Source organism: Periplaneta americana, chromosome 2 (assembly GCF_040183065.1).
Source record: "Periplaneta americana isolate PAMFEO1 chromosome 2, P.americana_PAMFEO1_priV1, whole genome shotgun sequence".
Classification (NCBI taxonomy): domain Eukaryota; kingdom Metazoa; phylum Arthropoda; class Insecta; order Blattodea; family Blattidae; genus Periplaneta; species Periplaneta americana.
Window position 1 is genome coordinate 116,504,908 of NC_091118.1, and position 24,891 is coordinate 116,529,798.

General features: G+C 34.8%; 1 protein-coding gene across 3 annotated transcripts; it reads right to left on the reverse strand.

Moving 5' to 3' along the window:
• Nucleotides 1-13,307: 13,307 nt before the first annotated feature.
• On the reverse strand, nucleotides 13,308-24,201 carry LOC138694537 (ubiquitin-conjugating enzyme E2 T-like). 3 transcript variants are annotated; one of them, XM_069818364.1, is made up of 5 exons: nucleotides 23,965-24,201; nucleotides 22,408-22,477; nucleotides 17,692-17,896; nucleotides 13,899-13,990; nucleotides 13,308-13,687 (listed from the first exon to the last, which is right to left on the reverse strand). In XM_069818364.1, exons 1-4 carry the CDS (start codon nucleotides 24,071-24,073, stop codon nucleotides 13,907-13,909), a joined length of 468 nt encoding a protein of 155 aa, XP_069674465.1. In that variant the 5' UTR covers nucleotides 24,074-24,201; the 3' UTR covers nucleotides 13,308-13,687; nucleotides 13,899-13,906. The 3 variants fall into 3 exon arrangements, with proteins under 3 accessions (XP_069674465.1, XP_069674464.1, XP_069674463.1); XM_069818363.1 differs by having other exon boundaries at nucleotides 13,308-13,713; XM_069818362.1 differs by having other exon boundaries at nucleotides 13,308-13,721.
• Between the last annotated feature and the right edge of the window lie 690 nt (nucleotides 24,202-24,891).

A 24,891-nucleotide genomic window follows, 5' to 3' on the forward strand; every position in this document is an offset into this window, starting at 1 on the left:
TTTTTTACAAATATTTCAGATGCCTAGAAAGTGCTGTGAGCCTATGTGTCGTAGCAACTACACTTATAATTAAAAAAATAAATAAATAAATAAAAACATACTTGTTTTTTATTGATGGTAAAAGGGAAAATAAATAAATACTTAAAGAAATGTTACTTGTACCAAAAATAAATAAAATAATGACGTACTTTCGCAATACCCTATTCCAATCAATTAACCATTATGTGGCTAGTAAATTGACAATGTTTCGCCGCTTAATGTTGTTTCACCTCTGACATGAAAGGTGTAGGATATCATATGCATTTTAATTTCATGTGATTATGTCGTGCTTTTCTATAAATATTTCAGATGTCCAGGAAGTCAGTTTTAGTTTGAACCTGGTCAGTCATTATAACAATACTGTTGTCCTAAATTATTTGTCATAAACTTTTTAAAATATAATTTTAAATAAATATAACTACAGGGTGAATGTAGAGTATCCAACGCCCACTGAACGAATATTTCACTTTTATCACTGCCAATGTTGCGCTATAATCGTATATGCAAGGTAGGCTATAACAAAAACCTAAACTAACCAAATCTAACCTGTCAAAGAAGCAACAAGTTATACTAAATATGTGTAAAATTGGCCTATGTCTCTATAATGGGCGGGACATAAGTAACATTGACCAAACCAACAAAGTGATTATATGCATCTACAAATTATAGATAGTTCTGACGTATAGCAGGTATTCCGAATCTTCAACAAAACTGCAACATTTATGGGATCACAAAACAGCTGTTTACAATGACTTTGAAAACCAACGGCGTAACTTTATTGATATAGCAGGCGAGACCCAACAATTTGACTAGAATTCTGATACACACAAACCACAAATAAGAATATAAAAATGTGGTTATACAATATTTAATAGAATAGTCAATTACTTTGTCATCCATAACCGTAAAAATTCCCAAAGATTGCAACCATTTTATTTTCATTTATTGTCTTGTTTTTTTGTCACCAACACGCATTTAGTTTATAATACATCAACAATTAACGTTGTACGGTCAGCCTCCGGGTGACAGTTAATTACAGTGTTGCCGACGTATGGCCCCGGCTTGTAACTAAAGGCTCTGGCTCACCACGTGGGAACTGTAAGTTTGGCAACTCAACCGTTGTTACCATAGCAACAACAGGCCTACCACGCTGTGACATTCAGTTGTTTTTCCGATCGCAACGCTCCTGTCAAGTCCTATCTTAAAAAAAAAAGTATAGCAAGATTTTGCGAAATTTTCATACTGTCATCTCGCTCAAGGAAAAGAGAGTACAAACAATTTATTTCTTGAACCAGTAGTAATAACTGGTCCGTTGATGTGTTCGTTATAACCCATTAACATTTTTTTTTTACGTTGAGCCAGAGTCATTTGGTTATGCTCATTACAAACACACCACCACAATCTAGTATATAGTCACGAAGCTCAATACGTAGGGAATATGCACCCATAGATAGTTGCTAACCACTAGGATCGCTACTATCGCCTCGTCACATAAAATGCGAAATAGTACCGGCACAGTCTGGACTTTTTATCCTCTCAGGTCTGGGCATACTGCAGGTAGACATTTCCGAAAAAAATGTTCCAACCCTTACTTACGTACAAATGGCTTTTAAGGAACTTCAGGTTCATTGCCGCGCTCACATAAGCCCACCATCGGTCCCTATCCTGTGCAAGATTAATCTAGTCTCAATCATCATATCCCACTTCCCTCAAATCCATTTTAATATTATTGAATTTAAATACTATTATAGTCACAATCATGCCACAGTATGAAAGAAAAATTTCACGACCTCGAGCGGGAATCGAACCTGCGACTTCCTGTTCTCCGGTCAGGCGCTCTACCACTGAGCTATTGAGTTCGTTTCACACCAAAGGCTTGGAATTATCCTTTCATACTGGCGACTCTGTTATAGAGTACTGTCCAAAGCGTCTGATCTAGTCAGCACTGCTTATGGCTTGAAAGAAACTTTACAAAATTGTAATCTTCATCTTACGATGTTTGGTGACGTATACACGTCCGTTGATGTGACATATTAATGAATTTAAATACTATTATAGTCACAATCATGCCATGGTATGAAAGAAAAATTTCACAACTTCGAGCTCAGTGGTAGAGTGCCTGACCGGAGAACAGGAAGTCGCAGGTTCGATTCCCGCTCGAGGTTGTGAAATTTTTCTTTCATACCATGGCATGATTGTGACTATAATAGTATTTAAATTCATTAATATGTCACATCAACGGACGTGTATACGTCACCAAACATCGTAAGATGAAGATTACATTAATATTATCCTCCCATCTACGTCTCGGTCTCCCCAAAGGTCTTTTTCCCTCCGGTCTCCCAACTAACACTCTATCTATGTAATAAACCACAGAATAAAAACACTAACCACTAATAATAAATTAACTGAACACTGACAAAATTAATTAATTATGCGAGAAATTACAATTCTTGTTCAAAGTTCGCAGTTGCTATCAACAATTTCCTGCCGGTCATGGTGGTTTCATGTTTCTGTTCATATCCATGGTGGTATTCATGATCAGGATTCTGAAAGTGAAAATCATTTGTTAGTGCCATGTTGTGAAGAACACAACACGCTCTAATGAAGTGAACTATATATGGTATACTTCTCAATTTGATAAGGTGCAGGTGCATAAACTTCTGCTTCAAAAGACCAAAACAGTATTTCATGACACATCTTGGATTTTGATAATTTTGTGTTGAAGTTTCTCTGTCTTCTGGTTAATTGTCGTCTCCCTGGAAAAGGTGTCAGTAGATTTCTTAAGCACGAGTAGCAGCTGTCTCCCAGAATGTAATGATTCTGACATTTTTTTCACAGCGTGTTTGCCAGTAATAATCCTATTGTCATGGACAGACCCAGAAAAATCTACAAATTTGTCCCTGATTTTTCTCTGATGGTCACACACAATAGAATAGAATGGAAATGTTTCCTATTTGATTAGGAATCTGGGTCATTAGAGGGCTTGTCAATTTTGATATGACTCCCATCAATAACACCAATATCTCTAGAAAAACCATTTTCTCTGAAGTTCCTTTCTATTTAATTTTTTTCTTGTGGATTGGACCAAGAAATTATATGTTCTGACAAGTTGCTTAGAAAATATGTAACTTTCCTGATGATTCTGAATAGACTACTGATTGAAATATCAAAACGGCCAGCAACATCTCTGAATGAAGATGTCTGGTGACCAGCATACCCCAAATATATAATAATTTGCTGGAATGAACCCAACTTTCCTTGCCGTCCTGACTGATAATTAAAATAGTGTGACAATTCAAATTGTTGAGTGATACTTTCAGCTACATGCCAGCTTATACGGGACTACTCAATAAATTCGCTGTTATTGTATTTAGGGACAGTATATTGAAAATAATTTTCACTTTTGGGCCTGTCTCTTTCCTCAAATAATTCCAACAAGTCTAACTTATCCCCACTGGATATGTATTCCATCTCATTATCACTAGAAGAAATGCTTGACTTAGATATGTGAAAGAACAATTACAGGCCTAAATTAACTTCTGTTTTCAACACTTCCGGAAAATAATGTTATTACAATTAATCTGTGTCAAGATACTCATCATAATCACAAACTGTGCATTTCGTTTTCAAAATGAACTAAAATAAAAACATTTCAGTAACTTCGTATATTCTACATATTTTTTTATTAAATATATATTGACAAGATATATCGAGAAAATTAAATGTTACAGAGTATAGAATAAAAAATAATAGTAGGCCTATATGTGATAAAACTTTAGAAAAAAAAAAATATATATATATTACCTTTCTGAATAATGACAAAATTATTCAAAGGCAACAGTACTGAAATAAAACTGATTATATATTTAGGACATTTAGACAATGTTATAATAAATGCAGAAAACAGATGGCAGAACTATCTTAATGCACATGCATCAATTATGATTTGAGACTGATTTGCACTTGATTCGGAAATCAATTCTGTCCGTCAGGAATCGATTTGCGACAGTGGTGGTTCCTCGGGGGAGGGAAGGGAGGAACGTCCTCCTCACATTTTCTTCTTTTGAAAGTAAATACCAAATAAAATATGTGCCTTGAAATTCGAGGAAGATTCGATAATTTTTAAGTTCATAGCTATAAGAAAAACTCGGTTGATCGAGTTTTAAATGACGCGCGCTCATGTGCTGTAGAAAACTGTGAGAAAGATGCGAGATTGTCTGTGTAGAGGAAAGGCACTCCATTCCTCCTCTATTGCAGTTAACACACATAGACAACAGCGCACTAGCGGCCAGAGAAAGAAGCAGAGTTTTAAAGCAAGTAAATGAACGGAGAGGGAGGAGATTCTCCTCTGAATCAGTCATGGGCGGGAAATAGAAACCGACTGGTCGTGCAGCAAGCTCGCTACCGCTGCCACCTAACGATGTTGCATTCAACCGGACTATAACACATCTAGGAGGAGACACAACAAAAACAGTTTTAACGCAACGCTATGAAAGACACCATCTAAACTTTTTTTAAAATTATAAATCAAAAATATTATGCATTGCACTTTATATAGGCTACTATTCATGGTTTGAAACTTTCGTGGATATTTGAAAGTTAAAGTCGGGTTTATGTAAAACAAAGAGGAAGTAGTTTTACGTAGTTGACCCCTGAAATTCACTTCTATTCATTGTTTACTAGACAGGGCAACAGCCAAGTTGCCAGTTTTGTACAAATATATTTGAAACTGAAAGAAGGTACTCCAAACTACATTATTTTTAACATAAAAAATTAATCGGCCACCGGCAGCTTTGAACAATAATGATAGTATGACTTTACAAGAACTGACATTATGTGATACTGAACTTGCAAAATGTACATGTGGCAACACAGACCACGTGGGTGGCTGCAGTGTTCTCGCTTTCCTCAGATTATTTCTAATTCCCATTTCCGTAAAACGGTTCCGATTACGAGTTAGTAGCTAGCCTCTTCCAACACGTGTGATGCTGTAGTGTGCTCGAAAAATGCTACGAGGTTGTGAATTTCCTTGTAATTGTTAATTTGTGCAATTATTCAACAATGAATGGAAGTGAAATCATAATATATTTTGGACAATTTAGGAAATTCAGTTTACAAGAACAGATTATTGCTATACAGAAGGGAAGGCCAACCCCAACACTACCTGGTCTTATATGTATGCATGTAGGCTAATTTGTAGCATGTTTCATTTCAAGAAGTTGTCATTTCGTGCTGTTAACTTCTTTCCTCCTCTTAAGAAATACGCAGGAGCCGCCACTGATTTGCGATGCTTTGACATGCTGTAATAACACATGACTTTTAGTCAGTAACAGTAAGAGCTTGAAGTTTTCGCTGTGCTAACAGTAAAATCCATGTGCACATGCTCGTGACCATTCAAATCAGTTTGATACTGGTGTAGAAACAAACTTAATTGTAACCAAGACCTACGAGAAATACAGGCCTTGAGATATAAGTCACATGATCAAGTTAGTGGAAATGTAAACACACGACTATTGCATAAGAAGTTCATGTTAGCAGTGCAGCTTTTTTATGCTGTTACCAATGTTTAAATTGTTGTCCATATATTCGTTTATGTATAAGAAGGGTAAGGTTTGTAAATTATGATCGCCCCCTCTCCCCAAGTATGATATGTGTGTGTGTTTGATTCTTGACCAGATACCAGTTTTATATTGTTATATCGCTAATCTCTTACATTTATTAGTTTAGTTTAATGTAGGTATCTACTAACAGCACTGATATATTTGTTGCAGATATCACATAATCTAACTTCTGATCCAGGAGCCTCATTGCTGCAGTGTGAAGGGCTGCAGATCCAATTATAGGACTGAGATCAACAGTACTTCAACTTTTTCACAACCCAAGTATGAAAATTTGAGGGCCCAGTGGTTGAGGAAAATATCAACTGATTTCGCAGGAATGAAAAAGCCCATTATTTGCATAAAACATTTTTCAGAAAGTGACAGTATTATGAATTGATAAGTGCACTGTAAGGGGTGAGTTGAAAGAATTTCCAAGGAAAAATTTCTAAACTAAAAGAATGTGCGATACCCAGCATTTTTGAGAATGTGCCAAAATAGTTAAGTGACATAAAAACGGTGACTAGAAGATTATCAAGTGTAGAGAAGCAGATGAATGAAGTCATTGCAGTAAGCCTAAAGTCGAATCAAAAAGATATGAGAAGGAAACACATTTGTTGTATCAATGATGTAATTTCATATTACAATAAAAGTTTGGCTGGAAAAGGATGGACTTCACAAAGTGATGGTGGAAAGGTATATTAGCTGCTTCTTGATTTAGGTGCATTGTCAGGCCCTTGTATTGCTGTTCCCGTAGTGAAATTTACAGCAGAGTCCGTATTAGGCCAGTTTCTGTCTAATGCTTTTCCAATTCAGTGCGAACTAAAGCAAGGAGATGCACTATCGCCTTTACTTTTTAACTTTGCTCTAGAACAGCGGTGACCAAAACTCGAGCTGCAGTGACTACATGCAACATACAGCCTATGAAGTAAGGAGACGGAGGAAAGGTACTTCGCATGAAAACTTCAACCAGTGGTAGTTCCTGTACTAACATCTTGATCAATCCCACGGATAAAAATCCTAAGCTTTGCTGCATCAATAATGTCACTGCTGTCATCAAGAGCCAGTGAATAATATACGATTTTTCTTCCTTCTTTTTTTAACTTTCCTCCTGAATATAATCAGGAATTTTTTTAATTCTTCTCTCGATATTTGGTTGAGAAATTCGTAGTTTTTCAAAATTAAAAACTTCTTATGGACAAGTTGTTTAAGCTATTTTAATAATTACTCTTTTGAGAAATTCTGTTCTATTAAAAGGCTTTAGAGCACGAGATATTTCAAACCCCATTAGGTAGCTGACTGCCTTACATTTATTTATCTCATCTTTCTCTTCCTGGCTATGATTTAAGACATGTGAATTTCTGGTGTTTAACAGTTTGTTGGACATAATATTAACACAGTCTAGTATATACAGTCGCGAAGCTCAATACGTAGTAAATATGCAAACATTAGTAGTTGCTCACCACTAGGATCGCTAATATCGCCTCATTACAGGCAATGCAAAATAGAACCGTCACAGTCTATTGTTTCTAGCACCCTCAAAACTCAAGCTTCGTGACTGTATATAATAGACTGTGATATTAACTCAGTTTTTCTACAACAATATTATTATTAAATGAATAACTAATAAATAGTTACCCTCATTTAAAGATTAAGAAGATTAAAATTGACATAAAACCTAATAATTTTATCCTTCTAGGGAGAAGATCTAAAAATATCAATATTCATACACGTACAGAAGAATTATAGAAACACATACTTAGTGGTCACTACTACTACTAATAATAATAATAATAATAATAATAATAATAATAATAATAATAATAATAATAATTTTATTTATTTAAGTAGGTTATTTTACAACGCTTTATCAACATCTTAGGTTATTTAGCATCTGAATGAGATGAAGGTGATAATGCCGGTGAAATGAATCCGAGGTCCAACACCGATAGTTACCCAGCATTTGCTCATTGGGTTGAGGGAAAACACTGAAAAAACCTCAACCAGGTAACTTGCCCCGACTTGGAATCGAACCCGGGCCACCTGGTTTTCCGGCTAGACGCGCTAACCGTTACTCCACAGGTGTGGATAATAATAATAATAATATAATAATAATAATACATTATTCAGCGTGGCAATGTTTCTATATACTCCTAATTGAACCATTGGGCAATATAATAAATTTCTAAATTATAGACATCAGCTCAAAGAATTTTGAGTGACCACAAGGGTCCTGAATACAATAAACATGTACAATAATGTGATGTGATACATTAAAGAAAAAAGAAAGTTAATTTTGTCCGACAGAATCTCCTTCTCATTCTTTACGAAACCACCTCTTACTGCTTGTAGAGACAGAGTTTGTAGAGTGACATGATACCGCCACTGCTTGCCTTCAGTACATGAATGAAACACACAGCAATGTACAGGAAACTCCTTGTATCCGTTTGAATGTCTGTGATTACACGATGTAATCATGACAGCCGCTGTAGTCACCACTGCTCTAGAATATGCCATTAGGAAAGTCCAGGAAAATGAGGAGGGTTTGGAGTTGAACGGTTTACATCAGCTGCAAGCAAGCCTGTACATAATGACGATGCAAGCTTCTTATTCTTTTAATGCAATGCAACAGCAATCAATTCTGTAACAAATTATCACAGACATCATATATATTGTACTTATCCTAATTAAGCACGTAGCTGCTGAAAGTGTCGACTCCTCCTGTTCTAAACAGTTGACACCTGCTGATGAAACTAAGCATTACTCACTCTAGTTCCACTTGATTGCAGTCTACATCTCCATCATGAACATTATTTAGAACTCACAAAATCTGTCCCTCTGTTCACCATCACCAGGTCATAGTTCCTGTGTCACAGTAATTTTGTGTTGTTTTAACTTCAACAACTTTATAGCCTTTTCCATGGAACCAGATAAAACACCCATTTCATGCAAGAGATACCGAAACAATTTGATAGGAAATTTTTCCATTCAAAAGCCAATGTAATTCGAAGTCTCCTCAGATGGTACTCTTTGCTCTTGTTTAGATTTTTTATCTTTAATATTTTTTGTATTCTGAAATTTATTCACAAGTTATCATGGAACAGAGTCAAACCCTAGTGTTAAAGAACTGAACTGTGCCAACTTCATACCACTCACAAAATCTACATTAAAGCACTTAATGAAATGGAATACTTAAATTGAGTCATCTTGCTCTGTTCAAAATTTATTTTAAGCACAAAGAAAAGCTAGGATATGGCTTGACAACACGAAAACACACATTCAACTGTGCGGTCATTATCTTGTGCGTGTATAGGCCAGACTTGTCCTAGCCCACTACTCAGCAGTGTTTGTGAATCATAGTTTATGGTCTGTTTTGTGCTTTGTGATTATTTTTTCTTTTTTAAGTGGAAAAATTCTTTAAAAACATCAAGTGCTTAGTACAAAAAACGTAAAGTGAAGAATTTAGCCAATAAACAAATTAGTGCTAAAATTATATGCATGTACTTTCTTTTTACATAACAGTGATAATTCTGAAGAAGTGTTATTTGTAATGACCAGGGAAAGGATTTATATGTAAATACATATTTACTTATAAAGCTAATATAATTTATATTTTGCATTATCTTTATGTTTCACAATGTGTAGGGTTGAAAAATCCTACTTTTATTTTCCATATTTTTCCATATTTTAGAGTTTAGTACATATTTTCGTTAATTTCCATATATTTTCCATATTTCATATAAAACAGTCCATATTATATTAGGTTTAACAATAAAACAAAACAAAATTCCATTAACTTTTAAAAATACATTTCAACAATAGAGATTTAAACACATGTTCAGTAATCCCTTTAACATCAGAGTTATTTGAAAATTAGCAGTCCTATCAACAATGGGAAAGTAAGTTACAAAACTGTATTAATTTAATTTAAAATTTTTAACAGACTTCAGTTGTGCAGCTCAACAGTTAAATGCCAGTCAGAGTACACATAGGTTCAGTTTTGTAAATCATACTATAAAGACGGTAAATATGCCAAAAGTACGTCATTCAGTCAATTTAAAATCAAAACTAACAAGTTACATTTCAGAATTTAAAGAAGGTGGTTTATCAACTGACAATAAAATATTATTTTGTAATTTGTGTCAGTGTGCAGTATCATCTACACAAAAGTTCCTGGTGCAACAACACATTACAACTAGTAAACATCAGGCCAACAAACAACTAAATTCCAAGCAGAGACAATTGTTTTTAACACAACCAACAACATCGAATGTAAGATCTGAGTTTAACATCGACCTGTGCCGTTCTCTCATCTCTGCTGATATTCCTCTCTACAAACTAAAGAATAAGGTCTTCAGGGAATTCCTTGAAAAATATACTCAACATACAATCCCGGATGAGTCAACACTTAGGAAGACGTATGCTCCATCCATCTACGATGAGACAATACAGAAGATAAGAGATGAAATTAAAGATAGTTCAATTTGGGTTTCCATTGATGAGACTCCCGACAAAGAAGGTAGACTTGTTGGTAATGTAGTTATCGGTTTGTTAAGTGAACAATATTCTGAACGAATTCTTTTACATTGTGATGTTCTAGAAAAGTGCAATAACAAAACTATAGTTAAACTGTTCAACGAAGCTATGGGTATCCTGTGGCCAAAGGGTATTATGTACGATAATGTGTTATTCTTTATTAGCGATGCTGCCCCTTATATGGTCAAAGCTGGACAAGCATTATCTGTTGTATATCCTAAATTGACTCATTTTACTTGTGTGGCGCATGCATTTCATCGTGTGGCAGAAGTGGTCAGAGACAATTTCCCTAAAGTAGATTTGTTGATTTCATCAGTGAAAAAAGTATTTCTCAAAGCTCCCAGTAGAGTTAACGTGTTGAAAGAAATGTACCCTGAAATTCCATTGCCACCAAAGCCAATTTTAACTAGATGGGGTACATGGCTAGAAGCAGTTGAATATTATGCCGAACATATAGACTCTATTAACAATGTTCTCCTTGCATTGGACTCTGAAGATGCAGTCTCAATTGATACTGCGAAAACAGTTACCTGTGACATAAGTGTGAAGAATGACTTAGCTCACATTCAGCATACATTTTCATGCATCATAAAAACGCTCAAAAGTCTCCAAAATAGGCACCTTTCACTATCTGAAAGTTTTGAAATTATAAATAGTACTGTGGAACAACTGAATCGTGGTAGAGGTAAAGTTGCAGATGCAGTAAGAGCTAAGGTGGACACTGTACTTTCAAAAAACCCTGGATATGAAGAACTACAAAAGGTTGTTGCTGTGATGAGTGGTGAATCAACAGTGAAGATTAACTTGGACTTATCCCCAGCAGACATTGTGAAATTGAATTATGTACCAGTTACTTCTTGTGACGTCGAACGCTCTTTTAGTCAGTATAAATCTATCCTCAGAGACAATAGAAGAAGATTCACTTTTCAGCACTTGAAAGAAATGTTTGTAACCTATTGTTATGGTAACAGACAATAAAAATTGTGTTTTGTTGAAACTACATTGGAAGATAAGGTACGTCCATTATATTTTTTGTATAGTTTGATTAAAATGTACCAATATTTAACGTACATAGTCATTTTTTTATAATTTTAAGTCCATATTTAATTCCATATTTTGGTAAAAATCCATATTTAATTCCATATTTTGGTAAAAATAACTACATATATATTTACATATTTCATATATTTTTAGTCCATATAAATCCGTTCCCTGGTAATGACTGTTAATGGTGGCACCATATACGTGAAAATGTGAGGTCCACCATTACATATAAGAAATGCTGTGACGAAATATATTCATATCATATCATATTGGACATTCTGACTTATGGATATTGGACATTTTGACTAATGGCCTTATTTGACTGGACGTTTTAATTGTGGACATTTTTGTAGTGGACTTTCTATATATTGGACATTGTTCTGTGGACGAATTGACCTGGAATGGTCCAGAAATTCTATGTGAAAGGTACAGGAACACAGCACAGTATTCTGAAAGATAAGCACAAGAATGTCAAGAATATTGTTCTATCTCTGTGACAAGTAAAGAAGAGGAATCATGTGTCTGATGTCAAGATTAAAGATATGAGGAACCTTCTAGAGAAATATAGGTACAGTGAAACCTGTTCAAATCGGAACCTGAATAATCCGGAATCCTGTCTATTTCGGAACAATTTATTGGTCCCGGCGAAATTTGTATGTATTATGTGTAATTTTTCCTGAATAAAACGGAAACTGTCCAACGCGGAAACGGAAACTGTCTGCTACTGTTCAAAACGGAAACAATATTTTGGACACACTATATTTTGAAACAGCGTGTAATTTCAAGGAATATACGAAATATGTAGGTCACTAAGATAAAAACAAGTTTTCTTTGCAAAATTCTAGAGGGTACGAGGGTGTGTTGGCCTGTCGGTCATAAATTTTATTACCCTGTTGACTAGGCAGACGAGTCCCTTCAAAGATTTTCAATGCTTCATACCCGTATACTGTCGTAGCTAAACAGAGCGCAAGTGTAGTGATTTCCAGGTTAAAAAAAAAAGTTGCATAAAATGTGGCATTAACATTAAGTGATGAAGTAAAAGTTATCGAGATAAAGGAAAATTAGAAACAACGTCTATGTGAAATAATATTGAAGTAGAGTTGTGGAAAACTCAGGTGTGACACTTAAAAAAAATAAAGATCATAATGAGTGAGTGGCGTGCGGCCAATATTGGTGACACAAAAGGAACCAGAAAACAACTGTTTATGTGAAAATAAATGAACTGTTGTGGGAGTGGGTTCTTCATGACCTTTCAAAGAACAAGCCAATTTCTGGATCTATCCTGCAAAGCAAGCTATTGAACTGGGAAAGAAATTAAATAAACCAGAATTCAAGGCTTCTAATAGATGGCTCCTAGTCCAGTTAATTAATAATGTGCAGTGATATGCAGTACAGTATTAGAGTATAGTGTTAGATATTAAATAGAATGAGATTAGTAAACTTTAGTAATGTTTAATGACTAATGAGTGAGTTACGATAATATTTATACAGAAAATGAGATTTTAATCAAGAAGATTCATCAACGTAATAAGCGACACAAAGCTGATTTAATGTGATGAGTGTTAAATGGAATATTTTGTACTTCTTGCAGTTTGTGGTATTCCATTTTGTTTTTCATGTATATGAATGACAAAATATTCCATTTTAATGTCACACCTGAATAATATTGAAACCTGTCCACAACGGAAAAAAAATTAGGACCATGTCACTTCCGTCTTGATCAGGTTTCACTGTATTAAATGGCAAGAATATGATTTCCACAAGAACTGCCTGAGAGTTACCAATGAAGCAGCAAGTGGACAGAATGAAAATGTGAACAATATTGAATATGTCGAAGATTTTTTCCAATTTCTTAAATTGTAACTCTCAAATTCTTATGTCTTTTCAAAGAAGACATAAATATATATCCTCTATCTTATATCTATGTTATCTCAATGATAATCGAAATGATCAACTGAAACCTGCTCATACACATTCACTCTCAATATTTGTTTGTTTTTTGTTTTCTTTTTTAATTACCATACCGGTATCCGTTTTCATTTATGCCTAAAGGTACTAAATCCATTGTGAAGGTCAAAAGGTACTATATCCATCTAAAACCAAATTTTTATTAGTTAATTAAATATATCATGTATTGTACTCACAGAATATGATTGCACAATTACAAAATTTACATCATATCTATCCAGAGAGAATAACAATAAAACATTATAAAAATATTACAAATATCCTATGGTTTTCCTTCATAATAAAAAATTCTCGAAAATGGATTTAGTATATTTTGGAAACAAGCTTACAGCTTCTCAATTCTTGGAAAGTTTCCTGGACATGGAATCAGCAAGATATGGCAACAATGAAACAATGGAATGACAACATAAAACATTACAAAACTTGATAAGCTCTGCCCCTCAGCTACTTTTTCTGTCAGATGTCTCGGAAGAGCTGCTGCGACGTGATCACCGGTATCTCTGGGAAAGGACCATCAACAAAACTACTGTACATCTGAAGAAGAAATTTAAAATTACTTTTCTAGTCTGTTAGATTATTCACGAGACACTAGACATTAAAAGCACTAATAGTTAATATGGTAACACAATGAATCCAATTAAGACTTCTACCACCTCTGATAATACATAGACATATAAACATAGAAACCTTAAATAATAAAAAGAAACTCACCACCTTTTTCATACATTCTGGGAAGCATGTTTCCTAGTCCACTCTTTGGCCTTCTTGGTGTATTCAGACTTATTGTAGCGATATTCGTCAGCCTAATGAGAATAACATTACATACATTAATACATTAAAGAGATTTTATAAAAACGTTTTGTAATACACATTAATTGATAATAATAAAGTACCTATATCATAGCCCATTTTACTTCAAACCACCAACTACAAACAACATGCAACGTTATAATGTGAAAGTATTACTAATTCATGTTCCGCAGTTTTTAACAATATTTTGTGAAAACATTTTTCAAGCTATCATTATTTCCATTTCATATATCTTAAAACAAACAGGATTTTGTCTCTTTTAATATGTATTAGGTATTGCATTTATTTGGTTCTGGCACTAAAAAATTTTTTAATTAGGGATGAAATATTTTCAAATTAATAAAACCTCAAACTTACGTACAATGCTTTACATTCTATTGGATACAGGAAAATGTATGTACAGTATAATCACTATATATTCAAGTTTAGAATGAATTATGTTGGTCAGCAAACCTCTTTGATGCATTTTCCCCCTGAATTTATACCATGACTAAGTTGGTTGCTTTGGCATTATCCAGGAGATAAACTCACTAAAGTAGTTTGCTGGCTGCCATAATTATTTCTACTAAAGCCGAATTTTATCTAACGTTTTTCTATGTGTACAGTATAGTACATTAATTTATTAAGATAAATTTTATTCTGGATAAACTCCAACATAAACGAATATATTATATGAGCAATAGATAGAAATTAATAGATGAAACTGTTTCAAAGACTAAATTCATTTGGAAAATACCAGAGAAAAAGAAACTACTGTCAAGAACCATCACTTTATTCTTAGATTTTTTAACTAGTTTTTTCTATATATTTCATTGTTAACTCTGTGAGAACAAAGATTCCAACTGCTGAAAGAATAATTGAAGGGGGCTCTATAATAACAAGAAGTCAAGAAAATACGTTTCGAGTAAAATCCATTTGAAAATTCTTTCACTCTTTATACCCATGTACTTCTAGGTGCAGCTTCAATATGTTAAAGTGTTTTTAAAACATATCTTCTGAACATTAAATTTGATTCCAATGTATCATACATATGATAGAGCTTTCTATGACTTTATTTAAATACTGGCATACTTACCTTGTTATTGCAGTTTATGGAACATTATAAATACAATCACGCTAATGACATACATTTGTATAATTATTTCAAAGGTCTGTGTTTTCTATGTGCTACTTACACATATTATTACATGTCTAACATAAAGTAATTAAATTTTTCTTACAGAAATATAACATAATAAAGGAAAATAAAGTTACAAATGCATAATGAGTTTTGCTGCTTTCAATAAAAATAAAATGTCACTACTACAATAAAAAAAAAAAAAATAAATATTTTAGTATTTAAGATCAAATTCACGCCCACCAGAGTCTGTACTCTCGTTCCCATCTGAAGCAAGAATCTTGTTATAGTATAAATGGTTCTTTTAGTTCATGCATTGCAAGTTTTTTTCTCATGTTATTTATCTTGGCAAGTGCAACACTCACATGTGAAGGTCTCTGTTGACAAATGTCATTTTGGTTTATTTTGCACTTGACAGGGTAGGTATATGTTGACCATCATTTCACTGTAACGTTAATGTATAATTACAATGTTATTTGGGTTGTGATTTCTACTTCTTTTATTATGACCTTTGCTTTTTTTTTTTTTTTTTTTTTTGCCTGACACCATACTTCAATCCTTTGGTATTATATTTGCCTCTTTATCTTATTATATGGTTCTTTTCAATATTAAACTTGGCTCTGATTAACTGGACAGTGTGACCTTTGGTGTTCCAAATAAGTACTTTAGTACGATTCTTGGCATCTCTCAGTGCAATTCCTACCCAGAGATCCGATTGAAGGACTATTTTACCTCTGGAGAATTTTACACTGAGGGACTCCATGTATCATAAGCAGTTAAAAATATAGTGGGATTGCGTTGGTGTTAATGCAGCTTCTGTGGGTACCTCTTTGTTACTTGTTAGCTTAAACAACAAGTTTAAGCCCCCTCACCACGACAAGGTGAGTACCCACGAGGGAGATGCTGCTCTTCGTGTGTTACTCAAATTTCTGAAAAATCTATTTGCATACTTACCGACTCCAAGGGAACTATATTTAATATAATTAAATATGTACCAAACCTATCCACACATAGAATTATTCCAATTCAGAAACAACTAAGTAAGTAAACTAAAAGAACTCCAAAAGGAAATAACATTTCAATGGATACCTAGTCATTGTGGTATACCTGGAAACGAAAAAGTCGATAATAATGCAAAACAGGCAACATATTTGCAATCAAGATCTCTTCAAGTGATATCTCTATCCAATGCTTTTGCTTCAGTAAAGTCTCATTTTATAAACCTATGGATCAACTATTGGCTCTCTTCTGACAAAGGAAAAATTTTACAGTCTGCACAAAAGAAACCAAATGACCTGGAAATGTACAAAAACTTGCCCAGACATGTTCAGACATTTTTAACAAGAGCCAGAACAGGTCAAATTGTCACACAATTGTACCTACACTGATTTCACATTTCCGATAACCCTACTTATCTGTGGTGTAATAATCATGATGAAGATCTGGAACACATTCTTCTATACTGTCCATCCATAAACCACAAAAGAAGTAAATTAAAATCATCAGTACCAGTTGCAGAAGACACAGCCCTGCAGTATATAATGACTACACCCCAACTCTGGCTACTAGCAACAGGCATCTATAATGAACACCGATCAAAATACCCCTCATTTCTCGTGAAAAACAAAAACTGACTAGACTACAGTGGACTTTATGTTGTCAGCAAACAGCTGGATACATTAAGAAGATTAATTGATTGATTCTTTTTTTGTTCTCCAAAATAATATAATGTTCTTCCAAATCACTCCAATCATCCGTTTCCATGTTGCATCAAGTAAACAAACTGTTACATATGCCGCGGCACACTGGAGCATGGATGTTTATTGTAACTATGGACACTAGCGCCAACTAATGAGACTTTATAGAGGACCTCAGTTTCTAAGCATAAAACTAGTGAATGTGTGTCATGGGAATAAAATATGAATATTTTCGTTCCTGCAATAGCAAGGCAAATGTACTTACATTGATTTTATAACTGTAAAACTATAATCAAGGTATGTCGATTTGCCTTGTTATTGCAGACAGCCCCTAAATTTTGCAGCAGTTTCAATCTTAAAAGTAACAAGTGGAATGAGGGGGAAAAATGTATTACTTTGAATGAAATTTTGGTTGAAGAATGAATATACTCCAAGAAAGGCATGGCTTGGACTTTTTACACTGCTGATTGCTTCTAAAGTTGGATCTATCTAACGAATATAACCATTTGGGATGACATCTATATACAAGTAGCAAACCTTTCTCACCATTTTGTTCACCTCGAGACGAAGATAGATAAATCTTTCGCAAGACTGTGAGTTTTCCTATACTTCATTAGCAAAGTGCATCTCTTCTGAATAATCCGCCATTGTCTTCTCCCTCATTTATAACATTATAAGCAACCTGCAGATCATATTAAACATGAACACTCTTTGTTATCTAACAGAAGATATCATTAGCATCTAACTGTCTTAATGATTGCAGATGTGACTAGTGAGAAAGGAGCCTGGAGGTTTCAAAATTACTTACACAAGTACGGTACGTGAAAAATCCCCTTAATTTATGTACTGTCTCAGTATTAATTGAAAACTCTGCACTTACAATCTCCGACATGAGGGGGTCGTCTGGATTGGGATGTGTCAACAACATCTGCACAGATGTCAGCAAGCCACTCAGTGTTACCACAGGTCGCCATGTTCCTTTCGGAGGTAGTCGCAATAGATCGAGGCAGATTCGTCCAGCAACATCAACATTTGGGTGGTACACGGGCGTTATAAATCGCAAATGAGGTGGTTCGAAAGGATACCTGTACAAAAATAAGTCACAACTTTGCAAATGTTTCTACTTATGGCTTTTGGGATATACTGTATAATATATAGTATGTAACAAAAAGGTACCTATGGAGAAACTTTAGAGACACCTTCCTCACATGTAGAGGATGAAAAATCTCTCTTTATCAATGCTGATGCATTCAAAGAGAAGATGATCCACTGTCTGTTCTTCTGTGCCACATGTGCACGAAGGACTGTCACTTAATTTGAAGTGTAAGTAGCACAATCTTATTTTGCCATGACCCATTAGAAATGTTGCAACTTTCCTATTATTGGTATATTTGTTTTGTTTCTTTTTACGCTATGACCAAAAAGTAGGTCCAAATAGATCCTAAAAACTATCATATTTGGTTCACCAGAAAATGAAATGTAGAAGAAAATAGAAAATTTATTGATTAATAACTTAAAAATGAAATAGTTTAACATCTAAAAATGTAGGGCTTAGCTGTAAACTTGTATCAAATACTTTAATTAATGTATAATTCAAATACAATGGTTCCCTAATGATTTGTTATTTTTTTTTTAAATTAACAACTTTTTAACTTAACTGTGTTAATACTGAAACTATTATGGTATTTTACATTACTGTCTTTTTAGATGGGAATGACTGATTGAAAATGGTGTACATTCCGTCAAAATTAGTCATTACAGGTTTCAGATGAGGAGTAAATTTTATATTTGTGTAGCCAGACAATGATTCCCAGTAGTTTAAACAGTACCGGTACCATCTTTTCTGTCATGGGCAGATGAATCCTATTTTAAAATAGGATCTACCACTGGTTTTAAATTTTTTAACTTATTTGTCTTCAATTTTTTAACTTATTTATCTTCAATTTTTGTTTTGATTTGTGTTTTGGAGAAACTATATGCATATAACAATGTAAATATCTGCAGTGCTTGGGAAAAGTGACATAAGTCAGTTTCCACAAACCTTTTTTCAGAATTTATTGACAACTTACACTGGTTTATGTCGATTTGATTTTTTTGTGTATGAATTATTGTAATGGGAGAAATGCTTATGTATTTTCTTCCAAGCGAGCAGATGTTCCGTAAGTTGTCAATAAATTATCAAAAAAGGTTTGTGGAAACTGACTTGTGTCACTTTTCCCGAGCACTGCAGATATACAACTTTCATTTTAATGGCAGGTACTTGACTTTTATCATACACCCAAGCATCCCATCTATGAGCAACATGCTGAAGCTGTAGTGCTCTTTGTTGGAGTAAGTGTTGCACCATGGGAAATGGAATGCACAGCACCACATGATAATGATCAATGGTGGAATGGAGGAAACCGCAAAAACCAACCACCAAGCACTGTCTCTGTTCATCACAAATTCCACTTGGAATACGCTGGGATTCGAACCCATACTACTAGCGTGGAATGCTTATGCTCTAGTTGTTCAGCTAACAGTGCACTCATTATTCTCTAGAATAGATGCCAGCAACCTGCAGCCCATGGACTATTTGAAGCTGTTAATTTGGTATCAAAATTACTACAATCTAATGACCTTGATCTTTCCCGAGCTTCAGTGTTACTTAAAAACGCTGCGAATTTACCAATGACTACAGAAATAATTTCCAGGAAGCATTGTTGTCCAGCATGTCTCTTGAAAAACAATGGGGAGTTGACATCAAATTTGAAAACAAGAGATTTCGCAAAACTAAGAGGCATTTTGATGAACTGGCTCAAGATGAAAGTCTGTCAGATCCTGAAAAATATTTTCAAGTAAATATGTTTAACATGACATTAGACATCATTGTTAATCAAATCAAAATTAGATTCAATTCTATGACATGTTTACGTGATCTGTTCAGTATACTAAGCCCACAGTTTCTGACTATTGCATAAGACAAAGAATTGCATAGTAAAGCACAACATTTATCAATATAGTATGTTGAAGACTTAACAGAAGATTTCTCATTTCAGTTATAGTGCTTCAAAAGTGGATTAAAAAACGAGATTAAAGACATAACGTCAGTTCGAAAATTGGCACATCTCTTCTTAAACGAAAATTACGCTTTAGTGTCAAGTACACCAGGCATTTGCACTGCTTTCATTTTATTTCTCTCTTTACCTGTAACTGTTGCGTCAGCTGAGTGATCCTTTTCAAAATTAAAACTAATAAAAACATACTTATGTAGCACCATGTCACAAGCGCGATAAAGTGGACTCAATATTTACGTGAGTGAAGTAGTGAAAACTTTTGCCTCAAACAATACAGACGTCTTCGCCGCTTCCAATGATCCTTAAGGATTCTATAGGATTCTACATATTACACTGTGCCAAATTTTGGAGGTAAACAGTGTATCTAGGAACTACCACTACTGCTGCTGCTACCATCACCACTACTGCTACCACCACTACTACTACTACTACTAATTATTATTATTATTATTAGTAATAATCGTCAACCAGGAAGACCTTTAAGAAGACTGCTAGATGGGGCCGAAACAGGTCTACAGAGGCCTAATTCGTGAAGGATGATGATGATAATGATTAGTAATAATAGCCTACCAGTAGGCTAATAATAATAATAATAATAATAATAATAATAATAATAATACAAGCAAATTTTAATCCCTCCGAGGTCCTGTCAGCCTATCAAATTTGATATTTCCCGCGGTTGAAGACATGCTACTGAACCCATATGCTTGAACATTAATTGTTTTATTAGGGAACCCAAATTAAACTTTGGGGGGGGGGGGGGTCAACCTTTCTCCATTACGCCACTGAGCAGATGTACACAAATTAGCCAGCAACTTTCAGAAATTTTACAAGTAAAACTCACAACATGCAGTAAAAATTGTTTACCATTTTTAAGTAATATATCCATATGTCCATTAACTGTAGGTTATAAACAAGTAAAACCTTTAAAATATATTCTGCCATGTATGTAGGCCTATTCAATATATTAAGAAAATCTGATTTTTTATTAATTTATTAAAGTTTCTCTTTGTAGAAGTTTTTTTTCTTTAAAGCATTATTGTATTCTCGTGTAAAATAACATGGATTGTAAAAATGCCAAGCATCGAAATTGTTGACATTTTGCAAAAGTCAGGCATTTAGACGTCGTTGTGTTACAGTTTTTCTTAATTGTGATTCTTTGCTTGATGTTACAAATAATATGTGGCCCTTCGATTTTAAAAGGTTGCTGACATCTGCTCTAGAGCATAAACTTTCCTAACACAGTCATTACCTGACTCTAATAACACTCTTCCATTCTACATAAAACCAACCAATTGTACTATTTATGCACATTTACCAAATGCAGATATCCTGCTGTGAATGGTAAATCCTTAAGCAACTAATTATGCTCTAACCTAAACCAAGGTATCGTAACTCGTAACTCAATGTAACCTAATTATTTTCACTTAATATTTTCAATGTAGCCTTCTTTTTTTGTTTATGAATCCCAATATCATTATTCAATTTTGTTTTACTATATAGGCCTATATGCCATTAGGAAAGTTCAGGATAACAGAAAGGGTTTGGAATTTAACGGGTTACATCAGCTTCTTGTCTATGCGGATGACGTGAATATGTTAGGAGAAAATCCACAAACGATTAGGGAAAACGCGGAAATTCTGCTTGAAGCAAGTAAAGAGATAGGGTTGGAAGTAAATCCCGAAAAGACTAAGTATATGATTATGTCTCGTGATCAGAATATTGTACGAAATGGAACTATAAAAGTTGGAGATTTATCCTTCGAAGAGGTGGAAAAATTCAAATATCTTGGAGCAACAGTAACAAATATAAATGACATTCAGGAGGAAATTAAACGCAGAATAAATATGGGAAATGCCTGTTATTATTCAGTTGAGAAGCTTTTGTCATCTAGTCTGCTGTCAAAAAATCGGAAAGTTAGAATTTATAAAACAGTTATATTACCGGTTGTTCTGTATGGCTGTGAAACTTGGACTCTCACTTCGAGAGAGGAACAGAGTTTGAGGGTTTTTGAGAATAAGGTTCTTAGGAAAATATTCGGGGCTAAGAGGGATGAAGTTACAGGAGAATGGAGAAAGTTACACAACGCAGAACTGCACGCATTGTATCCTTCACCTGACATAATTAGGAATATTAAATCCAGACGTTTGAGATGGACAGGGCATGTAGCACATATGGGCGAATCCAGAAACGCATATAGAGTGTTAGTTGGGAGGCCAGAGGGGAAAAGACCTTTGGGGAGGCCGAGACGTAGATGAGAAGATAATATTAAAATGGATTTGAGGGAGGTGGGATATGATGGTAGAGACTGGATTAATCCTGCTCAGGATAGGGACCAATGGCGGGCTTATGTGAGGGCGGCAATGAACCTCCGGGTTCCTTAAAAGCCAGTAAGTAAGTAAGTAAGTAAGTATATAGGCCTGTAAGTTATTGTATGGTGTGATAAGCGAGAGCTCCTACATTATTCACTCTTGATTCGTGTAAGAAAGGTTCATGACCAACAAATGTACAGGAATCATACAGTAACCAAAATTACTTACTTTTCTGGAATTTGGATTTCGAGTTTGAAAACACCATTCTCATATGGTGTGTCTTGCATGCCTATGATACCTGAAACACACCACAAGTAAAAGGAAGATATAGCATTCCATGTACGTACAACACTTAAGTAACTTAGGTCTATACTTTCGTAAGTAATTTATTCATTCATAGTGTCCTACCCAAGGGCAGGTCTTTCACTGCAAACCCAGCATTCTCCAGTCTTTCCTATTTTCTGCCTTATTCGTTGTCTCCTCATATGATCCATATAGGCCTATCTTAATGTCGTCTATCATCTGATATCTTCTTCTGCCCCAAACTCTTCTCCCTTTCACCATTCCTTCCAGTGCATCCTTCAGTAGACAGTTTCCTCTCAGCCAGTGACCCAGCCAATTCCTTTTCCTCTTCCTGATCAGTTTCAGCATTGTTCTTTTTTTTTTTAGTACCGGTATCAACTAAGTTATTGGGTTATTTAGCGTCAATAGGATTGATGATAGCAACATGGTATTTGATGAGATGAGGCCGAGGATTCGTCATAGATTACCTGACATTCACCTGACGGTTGGGGAAAACCTCGAAAAAAAAAAAACAACCAAGTAATCAGCCCAAACGGGAATCGAACCCACACCCGAGTGCAATTTCTGATCGGCAGCAAGTCCCTCAGACGACTTAACTATTCCAATGGCCTATTTTTTCTTCACCCAGTCTTTCTAGCACAGCTTCATTTCTTATTCGTAAGTACGTAAGCTATAATGTGGCTAATTTTTTAAATAATAATAACAGTAATAATAATAATCCAAGTGAAGTGTTGTATTTGACAAAATAATCTCATAGTTTCAGTTCTGGCTAACCATCCCGGACTTTATTTCTAAAAGAGTGAAACAAGTATTTTAACTTCTACAGAAGTTAGTTCATTACTTATTTAGGGTTTAAAATCCTTGCTTGGGGATATTGAACAACACGTGCCACTTTTCTGACACTTCGCGCAACCAGCGACTACTTAGGCTAAATTAAACGTAAACTCAGTCCGTGACAACTATCCCTCATCAAACCCTGTCTTGCTGACAGTGTGGCTAGCGGCTACCTGTCACAGACAACGCGGTCTCATCTGTGTGTCACTGGCAGTGGACTTACTTACTTACTTACAAATGGCTTTTAAGGAACCCGAAGGTTCATCGCCGCCCTCACAGTGGACTACTAGTCAGAAATAATCAAACCATAGGCCTACCTAACCTTGTTGCCGATCAGGCTATTTGTTGGCGCGAAGAATCGCAAAAGTGGCAGGTGTTTGACGATATACACTCTTGTTTTATCGATAAACTGAAATATTGTTAGCCTAGTGTTACAATAATAATGTAAGCAAACATGAGTTAGAGTAAGGTTATATAAAATGTACTGGCACCTTGAGGTTCCCCATGAAAGTAGGATAAAATTGAAAGCGTGAAATAATAAGTAGGCCTAATTTGTTATTACTAAACATGTGCAGTGAAACAACACGGAGCTTGGTTGCTATATAGTGAAAAATAAACCAACCACAGCATAGCATACGATAAACTTACTGGCATCAAGAATATCAACACAATCTTCCTTGCAAGAACACGATATTCCTGGTGGCGGACTTTTTGCAATATTCTCCAATTCTCGCTTTAGTCGAGAATATTTCTGCATTTCTCACAAATACTAAGAAAACAAACGGACCAACACTTCGAGCTTAACACAAATCAAATGCCGCGCTTTATTCACACATGTGATTCTAACAAAGAGTTTGTAATACATATATTACAAACTCTTTGGATTCTAACCTCAATGAACTTGCGTCCAGTGTCGCCAACGACGTCAACTTGCCAACGTTGTCAGATTTCGTCAAACTCTCACGACCAACTTCGAGCGTATTCCGAATCTCACCGGTGAGCAATCCGAAGGCATCACGGTGTTCCGAATTCCACCGATGATGTCATTGATGCTCCACCGGTGTCGCACCGGTGCCATCAACTTACAGAGGTGGTGGCCAGCGAATAGGGATTATAAAGAATGGACACTGAGCGAATTTTCCTGTGTTTTGTTTCTCTGTGCGCCAGCGGCTAGTTCCACTTTCAAGCGCTAAAGGTAGTGTAATCGAGCATACGCTAAGATAATAATGGAGAATAGAATTAAGGCACAGGATCCAAACATCGCCTACCTTATTGCATAATCCAGTAACGCTTTGCTTCAAATAAATTCAAGTTTTTCCTTATTTCTCAGTGACAAACTAGTTGTAATAATAATATTTTATATTTCAGATATCATAAATTATATTATAAAATAATATAATACATTATAAAATTAAGTATCGAATTCGTTTAATATTTGTATATAATATAATATAGGCATATGGTTTTACTTTTCGTAAGAGTTTTGTTTTTCCATTTTCAGCGCTATCAAATCATTACATATTTTAATTGTTGTTGGGGTCAACGTCTGAACTCTCATTATAAAGAAACTCTAGA